Source organism: Cynara cardunculus, assembly GCF_001531365.2.
Source record: "Cynara cardunculus var. scolymus isolate 2C chromosome LG 9, CcrdV1, whole genome shotgun sequence".
NCBI lineage: Eukaryota > Viridiplantae > Streptophyta > Magnoliopsida > Asterales > Asteraceae > Cynara > Cynara cardunculus.
In genome coordinates this window covers 16,572,106-16,584,800 of record NC_037536.1, presented here as the reverse complement: position 1 = coordinate 16,584,800, position 12,695 = coordinate 16,572,106, and the positions used below count along the sequence as shown (strand labels likewise).

General features: G+C 32.1%; 1 protein-coding gene across 1 annotated transcript; it reads left to right on the top strand.

Moving 5' to 3' along the window:
- Positions 1-3,820: 3,820 nt before the first annotated feature.
- Positions 3,821-11,211, top strand: LOC112518402 (adenylylsulfatase HINT3). Its single transcript, XM_025126080.1, has 7 exons — positions 3,821-4,246; positions 5,622-5,677; positions 8,619-8,676; positions 9,562-9,628; positions 9,969-10,024; positions 10,151-10,204; positions 10,925-11,211. Exons 1-7 carry the CDS (start codon positions 4,043-4,045, stop codon positions 11,054-11,056), a joined length of 627 nt encoding a protein of 208 aa, XP_024981848.1. The 5' UTR covers positions 3,821-4,042; the 3' UTR covers positions 11,057-11,211.
- The last annotated feature ends 1,484 nt before the right edge of the window (positions 11,212-12,695 follow it).

Genomic DNA, 12,695 nt, shown 5'->3' with positions numbered 1-12,695 from the left:
AAAATGTGATTTGTTATTACATATTTCTTTTTCAATATCGTTGGATTTGTTGTTATCGTACGATATGCTTATGTTTACGATTGGATCATATAAATTCGAATAAATATTTGACATTTTGTAATCACAGGATATGATAAATCTTTTTCGAATTTAAGCTCCATTAACAATAACTATTTATATGTGATTGATAATCATGTTAAATTTTGACTACTTCAAGATTTTTTCAATTTACAGAAATCGTTTGGYGAGTAATGAAGAAATAAGAGTTGAAGAAAATTTAAAAGATTCTAAAAAGGTATGTAAAAATTATATTATTTAGAAAATGTGAAGCTTATCTTTCTTTTTTCTTAGATTTTTGATTTTTTAAAACGATGGAATTTTTAGAAAATGAATTGTTTTGGTAATTTTATAAAGTTTAACCCCCAAACTTTTCATCTTCATTCTTGATATTTATTATATTATTTTCATCTTTTCATCTATTAATTAAAATAAACATACAATAATTGGTGTGAGACATTGTCACAAGATTATTTTTAAAAGAGATTTTCTCATTGTTTTGAATTTATGAAATGTTAAATAAGTTAAATACTTTTTAACCCGTGAATGAAAAATGTGTATTTCATTATTTTCTTCAAAATAAAAACAAAATTTTCCAAACAAAGATGTCCTTAATTGAGCATTGACATCATTATGTTACATAAATCTAAAAGTAAAAATATGGAGTTTTTTATGTGATACTTTGTGGAAAAGTTATTTCATAATTTTTTTTTTCAAAAATTTAGATTTTTTAGACTTATTTTGTTGGTTATATTAATTGTATTTTATTAACTTATAAATGTTTTAGACCTTTCGTTTTTCTATTCCGATTTTTAATCTCATCTATATATATTATATCTCATTTAAAGTTTTTTTCTTTCGTTTTACTAACTCTTCCATCATATTGCAAACTACACAATCAAATGTCTAAATCAAGATGGAAGCTACATTCTTTATGGTTTATTTTATGTTTTTATGTAAGCTATTTGTTGTTATTGATGTGTTGTATTTTTTTTTTTGCAGAATTTTTTTATCGTCGCTATTGTTGTTCTTTCTCCATAAAATTCATGTAAGAATTGTTACATTTTATATAATGATTTGTGTGGGTTATTTGTTGTTGATGGGTGCTTTTTATTCCACGTTATTATATTTTGTTAATTATTATTACATTTGTTTTTCTATGCATTATATATTGTAATTTTTGTTATGTAGAATGTTTTTATTGTCCATACCGAATGTTATTCCTCTATAAACTTTTTCTGGTAACAAATATTACATCTTAATTTATGATTTGTGTGGGTTATATGTTGTTGACGAATGTTTTGTTCAAAAATTTCTTCTCTATTATATTTTATTGAATATGATTCTTCATCATCCTTCTTTTTGGAATTTGTTTATGTTGTGTATGCGTTCTTTTTATGTGTCTTTTTATTTTGCGTAATTTTGTTTTATTAATATTTTTTATTTATTCAAGTTTTTATTTTTTTTGTTTTCTGACAACAATTAAATTATGATCAAGTGTGATCTATGTGGAGTTTTGTTATTATAAATTTTCTTCTCTATCTTTTATATTTATAGAGTTTCTCAATTTGTATTTTTATGTCATTCTCTGTATTGTGATTATTAATAAACCAGTATATATCATGTGACTGTTTGTCATTTAAAATGATACTTAAATGATGTTTATGTATTTATTTATTTGAAAAGAAATAAAATGTGATATCCATGTTGTTTTTGTATGTGTATTTGTTTGCTCTTATTAAATTATTTATATTATATGATATATGTTCTTTGTTTTATTATGCTTAAAATTACTTAAATTTGCTTAAACTTATATTTATTTATTTATATAATATCATATTTAAAATACGTAATGAAAAAATGATTTTTTTATTGGCGATAAATTGATTTTACTATGCAGACGGCGATATTAAAGACTTTGTATGAAAAAAAAAAAGAAAATTTTAATTTTTTATATATTCGGTGAATCAAAAAAAATTGTTTTGTTTAATATTTCGAATAAATTTATTTAATGATGGTTTAAAGTTTTAGTTATGTATTAGAATGATTGATTGTAATAACAATTGTCAGGATGACAATATGAACAAAAAAAATATGAAGGTCAATAAATTAATCATTATATTTATAATCTATAACTTTAATTAAAGAAAATGATATATACATGAGCTGACATTGTAATATTTAATATTAGTTTGATTATTTTTTGCTAAATAAATTATGGTCATCGCGCAACGCACGATGCACAAAACTAGTTTATCATTAAAAGAAATTTTAAAATTCATGTTTGAATAAAATAAAAGTTATAAGTGACGGTTAAACATGTCATGACTAATTTAATAACCTGGTAAAACCTCTAAAAATATCGACGTCGAATTAAAGATTATAAAACTATCAGTTTTTGTTTGATTTAAGAGTTTATTATAATTTAGATATATATTTGAAAATAAATATATAATTTTTAAAAATTTAACAATTTAGTATTTTTTTTAATAAATGTGATAATAAAATATTATGTTAATATTTTAATAGTTACTTATGATTATCATTTATTTAAACTAAAAGAGTATTCGCGTAATGCAGCGAGACACATCTTGATTTTAATGTTCTATTTTATTATTTGTTTCAGTCGATGTTATTATACGATTTTGTGTGTTTTTAAGAAAGAAATGATGCTTTTATTTTTGAATAAAATATAAATTTGAAGATATTGTAAAATTTTGAAAAAAAATATATATATCAATGTTAATATCAAATCAAATATTTAAAAGTTCTCATTTTTATGTAATTTCTTTAATTTTTTTTATTATAATTTAATTTAGGTTTAATAACGAAATAATTTATTTATGGTTTAATAATATAACATTTTATAAAGATAATAATTAAGTATTCTGTTAGAATTCAATGATTATCCTAATTATATTTTAGATTTTTTATATTTAAAATGATATGTTTATCCTGTATTTGATTATGTTTATCTGCAATTAGTTACACGAATTCAGACATGAAGCTTTAATAAGTTGTACCTACGCACAATCTACTTGCAATCTTGAGTTTTAAGTAATATGAATTAATAAACAGTACTTTACGCATAAAAAATGGTTTTTAAGAGTTTTTGTCAAATGCTTAATAATATAGTATAGACATGTTTATCAGTTACTTTTTAATTAGTTTTATAAAATCCAAAAATTCTGCAAAAAATGATATCTTTATCATGGGATAATTGTGTCATCCTTTAAATAATACAATGATAATAGATTTATCAGAGTTAAAACTATAATTAAAATATTTTGTAGTTATCTATTCGTAACTAGTTTATAATTTATAAAATAACTTTTTGTATTTTTAGTTTTTATTGAGGACGTGCATCGGGCGGGTCGGATGAATTTAGGTTAGCAAACCAAAAATCCGATCAAATTTCAGCAAGACCCGAATTTAGGTTCCTGATTTTGGACTGATTCGGGTTTGGGGTGATCATGTTTCGGATTGAGATCGGTCGGATTCAAGTATAATTATAATGCAAAGAATATATACAGATTTAATCGATTTTGATGATCAATCTAGTGGATTAAAAAGATTGATGAAATTGATAGTAAATTTATTAATTAAAAAACATTTTGACGGACCGAATATCAAGCCCAACCGAACCCGAATATCACAAAAAGTCGGGTTTCAGATTCTCGAATTCGAAACTATTCGATTTATTATGACATCACCATCACATTATATAAAACCATCAAATACCCACAAAAACCAATTGACTTGTCGTTTGCATAGACGCAGTGTGGATAATCCATAGCCAACGAAACCAGAGGCCCGTCCGTCACCCCCCCTTGCTCTCTGCGCCACAAATCCACAAACCCTCTCTCTCATGGCGTCTTGAATCGGAGTCACCTCTCATGGTGGTCGTGGTGGTTATGGTCATGATGATCACTCACTTCATCACATCCACACTAGTTTGCTTCTTCTATCGCTCTTGATATTCGTAATGGAGGCCGCACAACGTCGTCGTTTGTCAATCATCGCTTCTCATCTTCGCCCAATCACCTCTGCTTCCGAACAACCAAAGATTTCCTCGTCAATAGTCTCCCCCTCCCTTTGCGATTCTTCTTCTGATTCTGATAAACACTGCAATCTCGTCACTGATTGTGTTTTCTGTAAGATTATTCGAGGCGAAGCACCTGCTTTAAAGGTATATTTCATATGTGTTTGATTCCCTTTTGAGTTGAATTTTAGAACCCTGCATTATATATGCTTAATTATCTGCTGAGTTTTATATGCTTAATTATGGAAACATGGAAGGGTTTGAGATTTTGCACTGGTGGAAATTGATTACTTTATTGGAATACTGCAATAGCCATTAATAAACAGGCCGTTTGAGGAATCATGTCTTTAGGGTTTCAACCAAAATTACAATTGTATATCTTATTGATGTGGTCAATTTAAGGGTAGCAGATTTTGTTGAAGGACCAAATAGGATTTCTGGGAGACCTAAGTTCAGGATAACAGATGAATATATACGGAGTAGTAGCTATTATAGAGGGGTAAAAAGCCAACATGTATGATAGTAATGTCTTGACAATTTAAGGATTTTTCTGGTTATATTTTCCTATGTCTCATGCTCTCTGGCTCCTTTTCGAAATCCTCAAAACTCTAAAAAATTGCCAAAATTTCTGTTTCTTTCATGTCTCACCAAATCCTTTTTGCAAGCTGGGGGTCTTCATGGAAATAGCCTCTTTTAACCTTTGGGATAGAGGAATGGTTTGCATTCATCATACCCCTCATACCCTACTTTGAGTGAGATATACCTGGTATGTTCGATTTAACAGTTTAAGGATTCTAGTTGATGGGAGTGTACTCTATGGTGAAATTTGTAGATCACTCTGTTAGGTCTAGTAGTCTTTAGCATGACCACTTTTTTAAGGCCGAGTCAGCAATGCATGTGCCACAATTTTGGCACGCAAAGGGCTCCTCACTTGGTATTTGGTGGTATCACACTCATAGGACTTCTCGGATTTTCTTGCCATTTAAGAAAACATTCGTAAGTATGGCGTTCATCATCAATTATTTTTCTTTTCCTTCATGTTTTTCTTGTTTTTAGATATTATAATAGAAATCTAAATGTAAATGTAAAGCAAAGAAAAGTCGTGGCAATTCAGTGTCAACCTTCATCATCGGATATTTAAGCTCCTTCTCTCAAATGAAAGGGGTCAAGAACTCATTCAATCAGTACCATTTCCCACTTGGATCTATATCCAAAAATCTATTTGTAGGAGATGATGTTCACTTGGCATTTTGTTGGTATAAAAAGGCATGTTACTATGCAGAAATTCACCCATTATATGATGAACTGGTTATATACATGCGTGCATATAGTGTATTATATTATGCATAGTTTTGGTCAAATTGTTTTGTAATTTTGGGCTTCACATATCATCTGTGGATGGCTTTAGACATTGTTATCTGCACTGATCAATGAACATGAGAAATCCATATCGAATTGCATGAACTGATCAATGAACATGATATCACTTCTCTTATTATCGTTGAATTTTATTTGCCTACAGCTATACGAGGATGATGCATGCCTATGCTTTTTGGACACCAATCCCGTGAGCCCTGGGTAAGGTATCATATGTATAAGATGGCATTGAATGTTCTTTTTGCATCATTATGTGTAAAGATTTGTTTGTGAAATTTTGGTTTTACGTAATTGGTAAAACAGTAAAAGAGAATCATCGATATATACTATGCCATCTGATGCACTTTGCAAAGAATCTAGGAGAAAAAGAATTGAAAGATTGTGGAAGATATATTAAGAACTGAATTAGCCAACTTTTCAGAGAGCGGTACTCTCCCCCAAGAACGTCTGGTCTTTACAAGGAAACCGAATGCCCTATCCAGCTTTATACCCAAACATTACTGACGTCCAACTAACTCTCTGTTCTTAATTACTTCCCTTCAAGACTGATTTATATTAACTTCACTAAAACACCCTTGCTTTGTTTTATCTTCTATTCCTCCTTGCTGGTTTATCGATACTCGCCCTCCAGACTTTCACCTTGTCCTGATGGTGAAACCTAGGAAATTGAAGGTTTAAAACTTCATTATCTATTCAAGAAGATTCAAAAAGAGGCAGCCTGTTGCATTGAATCAACACCTCCAATATTCCTGGTTGACCTTTTTGTCGAGTCCAAATCTGTAGCACTCAGCTCTACCATCATTTCCATTTCTTCGTTTAGTTGTGTGGGCAGTGTTGTTGAATCCAATAGCCTGCTGTAATTTTGATAAATGAAACACTGTTGGTCGATCACTTCCATATATAGTTTTAAATGGTGAACACCTGAGAGAACTATGGTATGTTGTGTTATACCAATAATCTTCCCAAGGGATGTTTTCCCCACTGTTCTCATCTATTGCTCCACACACCTGTTAACTGCTTCCGATTGACCCTCCGATCGAGGGGGACAGGAAGTAGTATTTATCAATTTTGTTCCATGTAACTTGGAATTTTCTTTCCTGAAATTACTTAAAAATTTGTATCTCTATCCGTAATCAATGATTTTGGGATACCATGTAGCCTTACCACCTCTTTGATAAATTTTCAACCACTGATATGGCTGAAATTGGATGTCTTGGTCTTACAAAATGGGCATATTGTGACGACCACCACTACCATGATAATTTCCATTCTTCCGGTTTTGGTAACCCTTGAATGAAATTCAGTGTTACTTCTTCCCATACCATAATAATGGAATAGGATGTAATAAGCCAGCCGGTGATCCACCCAAATTGTTATTTCTTTAACATATAACATACTGCCTTACCATTTCTCTAACATCACTTTTCATTCCATCCAATATACCTCTGATAAGTTTGATTTTCTCCTGAATGCTCTCCTATAGGAGAACCGTTATTTTTAACAAAGGAATCATAGTTGAAGATCGAGGTAAAAACATCTGTCTTTGTGCCATAAAGCCCGTATTGTTGTAAAACCTTTATGTTTTTTTTTTCAATGTACCTCTTCAAAATCTTGCCCAACAATGCCTTTTGTAGTTTATTTCTTGATTTGATTCCATTATCTCCATGGAAGACCCGTCATTAAACCCCAAAGGTCTCGCAGTTGAGTGACATTTTTTGGTTGTGCCCATTTCACCGTTGCTTTCACTTTTTTTGCATCCATCCAGACACTACGTGTCCCAAAATACAACAGTTTCTTCTGTCCAAATTCACATTTCTTATAGTTGGCATATAAGTGGTTTTCCAACAATCTTGAACACCAATCTAAATGTTGGGTATGCTCCTTTTCACCCTACTGCATACCAATATATCATCAAAGAATACCAATACGTATTTTATAAGAAATGGCCAAAATACGTCTTCATGATTACTACAATGACACCATTTACCCAATGATTAATTTACTTTTCATCCTAACTGATTCTTTGACCAATTTTGATTTCATAGCTTGTCTTTGCTAATTCATATATGTTGATCTTGATCCTAAAGAGGCGAGCCATTGAATTATCATTAATAAATCTGAATTCCCCAGATTAATTGGCAACAAATCTTCTACTACTTCAATACCTTGCATCCAAAGTCCAGACCTTCACTTCTATACAAATTCCTTAACTTTTAATGGCCTCCCTTGCTCCCATTGATTTGCTGTTCTCTTCCTTGAATCTCACGATGATCCCCAATTTTTCCACTTAAGAAGTCAACGCGAAATTATTGGATGTTCCACTATCATTTAAAACTGCCACTTTTTGTTCCCCCGTAATACCTTCCACTTTCATTGTTTTTGAAGTGGATAACCCAACAATTTTTTTGATTAACCTGGATATCCAACCCGGTATGCGAGCCGACTAATCCCAGGGCGATCACTCGCTTTGCGGATAACCCAACAATTAGATACCTCAACATTTTGATTGGTTTGTATGTTTTCCAGTTCGTGGTACCTTCTTCCATCTCACTTCGGCTCTTAGTTCTGGTTGCTAGTTTGTTCACAAATTGGCTTACATAAACTTTTTCGGGAATTCCATTTAATGGTGCTGCTAAGGATACACATTTTCTTTTATAATATATCACCGTCCCTTCTTGTTTCACAGCCGAGAACTTGCTGTTGATTGAAATTGATTCTGTATCAACCTCTAGAATGCTTCCCATAAGAGTACCCGTCTTCTTTTGGTTTCCCATTGGAGCATCACCTTTCAATCTGTCACCGATTACTTTCCATCCAGACTGCCCTTTATCAACTGCCGCTACTGTATACTAAAGTACCCTTTTATCTTTTCTCAGTGCTGGTTTATCACCATTCACCACTGTTTAATTCTAAAGGTTTATAGCACAATTAGTCTAACTTGCAACACCATCAAATTCTATGTGGTTACGATTTTTCATTTTATGGGTATTTCAAGTTCTTATCTTTATTTCTCTTTTCTGTCAAAAGCAAAATGTTACACCATTACACTTCACTCGTAAAATAAAACACGCTGCATGCTTTTAACAGTAGAAATATTTTGGCTGGATTTTGCACGAACTAATTTTTCTTGCCATCTTGTCAGGCACTGCCTTATTATTCCACGATGCCATTTTCCATCTCTGGTGACAACTCCCCCATCTGTAAGTTCCCATTAATATAATAGTATTTGACATGCTGTATCAGTCTTTCTTTTGTTTCCTGTTTATGTAAAGATTCCCCAATAGATATAGAGATCAAGTGATCAACGAATGTTTAGATTGCCAATATGGCATCAATTGTGATATGCTTCTTAAAGATACATGTTTCTACTTGATTGAACATCTTGCTGATTAGAAATCTTCGAATCCGTTATCCGTAAGTAACGAAGAATAATACAGAGCGACTCTTTCATCATGTGAGAATTTTAAACTCAAAAGAAGATTGAAATCTTTTATTATTATGAAGTTCTACACTGGAGGCTTATTCAATTAGGGTGTTTTTGGTATGTGTGGGATGCGACGTTTAGAATGGGATAGGAAAAGACTAAGTGGGACAAAAATGCATTTTCTGAACAAAAATCAGGGAGATGGTACAAGATTGGTAAATTACTAAACTGCCCATGTCAAATTAAAACCCCAAGACCTTGCCCCACTTCTTTCACCCACATACCTAGCTCTGCCTGTTCAATGCTATCCAGTCCCGTCTGTGAACCAACTACACCCTTAGAAGCCTTTCTTTCTGTATAAAACCTTAAGTTTGTGATTATAGATGTTTCATCAATGTAAATCTATACTTTGATTTGGTAGCTACTGGAGTTTCATTGTGTACGCTGATTGATAAAACTTCGAAGGCGATTAATCATGTAAACCACAATAAGTTAGAGCTCTTGTACCAAACCAGTTTAGAAGCATCGTTTCTTGAGATTCATCATGTCCTGAATTGTAGAAAGATTCTTGTTTTGTGCCATGAAAAAGGTCTTAAAAGCCATCAGTTTTGGAAAAAAGGATTTGTTAAGTGTAACAATAATGTGGTGATCGATCCTACAGGTGGTAGCTGCCATGTGTTCAAAAGTCCCCTATATTAGCAAGGCAGTCATGAAAGCCACTAATTCTGGTATTTCCTATTCTGTTTTCTTCATACTTACTATGAGTTTCTTATAGGAAGACTGATTTTAATTAATCGTAGAAAAATCAGAGGATACTTTAAAGATTATTTCCTAAATATTGAAGTTATGTTTTTGTAGACTTCAAATAACCATACGCTATGTTTGGCAAACTAGCTGTTAGCAGATATATATGTCACTTTTGATAAAAACTTGTTGATAAGCTAGATGACTGTGTAAAATGGACCTAAAAGGCTACGGTTTTTACCTTCCGAAACCCTACCTCTGGATGGGATATACTGCTTGTGTTTGGTTTGATTTATACTAATAACAATCGACTTCCTTTTTCAGACTCGTTCAACTTGTTAGTCAATAATGGCGTGGATGCAGGCCAAGTTATATTTCATGTGAGTATCGAAAAGTGTAGAATATAATTAGGGTTCTTCTTGATTCTTGTTAGGAAACCCGAGTTATTACTTGACACAGTCTTGAAGAATCTGATGATGTTTTTGTTATTGTTCTTCCTGATTCAGACACACATCCATATAATACCTCGGAAGGCACGAGACTGCTTATGGGCTTCTGAGGTATGCTATATAACTATTACTTTTTGCACCTCCATATTTCATTGCTCTTTTGTTCCATAATTAGGGAACATTTGGTATGTGAGGAAAAATGAGACAGGATAGTACAAAAACTTGTTCCACGTTTGACACGTCATTAGATGGGTCACCCGACAGTAACAAAAATGCATTTTTCTTTTCTTCCCCACCAAAATAGGTTGAATAAAAATCAGGAAGATGAAACAAGATTGGTAAATTACTAAAGTACCCATGTCAAGTTAAAACCCTAAAACCTTTCACAAATTTTTCACTCACCTACCTCACTCTAGTCCGTCCAGTCTTGTCCGGTCTTGTCGGTGTACCAAACGCACCCTAGTGTCTAGGGTTTTGTTCTTAAGACATCATGGAAATAGCCTCTTTACCCCTTTGGGACCCTAAACCTTAAACTCTAAAGAGGCAGTCTATGTACATCCTACCTCCGAGACACTGTCTCTGGGATTTACCGGGTCCATTTGGTTTGGTTTCTATTCTTAGACATCAAGCCTGGTACACCTAGACCGAAATGCATATGAAAATTATATAAACCCTAAAGATTAACAAACTAATTATAGTTAACGTGGTTAGTACGTTACATAGTTTTCGATATTGAAGATTAGAAACCCTCAAGATTAGCAAACTAATTATGGAACAAAAAAGGGTATGGACAAGATTCTCTTTTTTGCTTTTTAATTTTGTAAATTACAGAGCTTGCAGAGGCATCCCCTAAAGCAAGACCAAGAAGCCTTGCATCTTGTTAATAACATTAGGCAGCATTTGTCATTTGTGGATGGGTTTGAAGATAGCAAAGATCATGGAACCACTCTCATTGGGGGCTAATTCATGGGGTTGGATTTCCTTATTTGTAATTTTATCCAAATATTTTACTTTTTATTTTTATATTTTATTTTTAAGAAGTTGATTGTACAAATTGGAGAAATGAGTTGCAGTTTGTTTTTTCTAGTAACCATTTGGATATGCAATTGGTGTTTACAGATTTCGAGGTCTTTATGGAAACAATCTCTTTACTTTTTTGAGTAGAGGTAAGATTCGCCCTACCTTTTTAGACCTTTTGATTCAGCTCTACTTCTCAGCCTTCTGGGTACATCTTACATTTTCAGACCCTACTTTGCGATAATTTGATTCAGCAAGGACGACTCATAAACTTAATTTACAACCAAAACTAGAAAAATTATCACATTCTATATTGTGAGTTTAAATGGAACAGGTAAGGGATGTACAGATCATTGGCATGAATCACATCTACCGAGACTTTTCATATCCCGATTTGGGCGAGTGGGTAGATATAGTGAAATTGATTGCTGACTAGGGTAAGTGTTGCTCTTATCTTTTACTCGACCATTGTACGGTCAACAATAAGTCTAGGTAAGAGGTAGTTTTTGTTTTGGTGAACATGTCAGCTCTTACTTAGACAAAAGCCTCTTACCGGGTAAGAGGTTAGTAAACACAACCTAAATAGCATCTTAAGGGTAATCTTGTAATTTTAACAGTTTTGTTTTATCATGTCCAACTTACCAAACACAAGATAGATAATTAGTACTATAAACTTTTTTAAATTGATCCCATAATATTTTTTTTGAAATTCACACTTTTTATATTATAAAATTTATTTGTTATAGATATACTTTTGACTTTTCAAAATTCTTTTAACTTCAAATTTCTACTCCCATTGTCAAAATTCATGGACCCGTTGCCGAGTCCTATTCTAATCGTACCCAATACATATATAAAATAGTTATGTCATATTCACTCCTGTCCAATCTAGTTCCATCCTAGAAACACATCTAATCCGCTACTTTGGACGAAACTCGAACTCTAGTCGCAAGTTCTTTTTGAAGTATATAATATATTTTATATACGATAAATGCAACAAATAAACTCACACACTTTTCTCACTGTTGGCGAGATTTGAACCCCTGACCATAACTTCCTTGCTTTGACTCGTTGACCATTAAACATCGGTTGATGCTATATTGCTATTCTAACAGAAGAAGGTAGCGATTGAAATAATAAGACCAATCATATCCGCCTGTGATCTACGCCCATTCTTGCCTCCTTCCTCCTCCTCCCACAAAACCATCCTTAGAGATAACTGGTAATTATTATCTATTACTGTTAATTGTAAATAAATAAAGACCTTCCAGCCTAGTGGTAAAGGCTTGGGCATGGCATAGTCATGAACCCAAGTTCGAACCCTGGGAAGGGAAGTGTTGGCGACATTTAAGTGGGACCATGTTTAGCCTCCAAAATTGCCGGGGATTAGTCGGGCTTTGGCCCGGACACCCTTACAAAAAAAATACTAATAAAATTTAAATATTACTAATATCAATAAATAATAATTATTAATTAATATAAATTGTATATTAATTATTAGTTAGTTTATATTATAATTATACATTGATATTATTTATCAACTATTACAATAATTATTAATTATATCAATTATTTTCATATTATT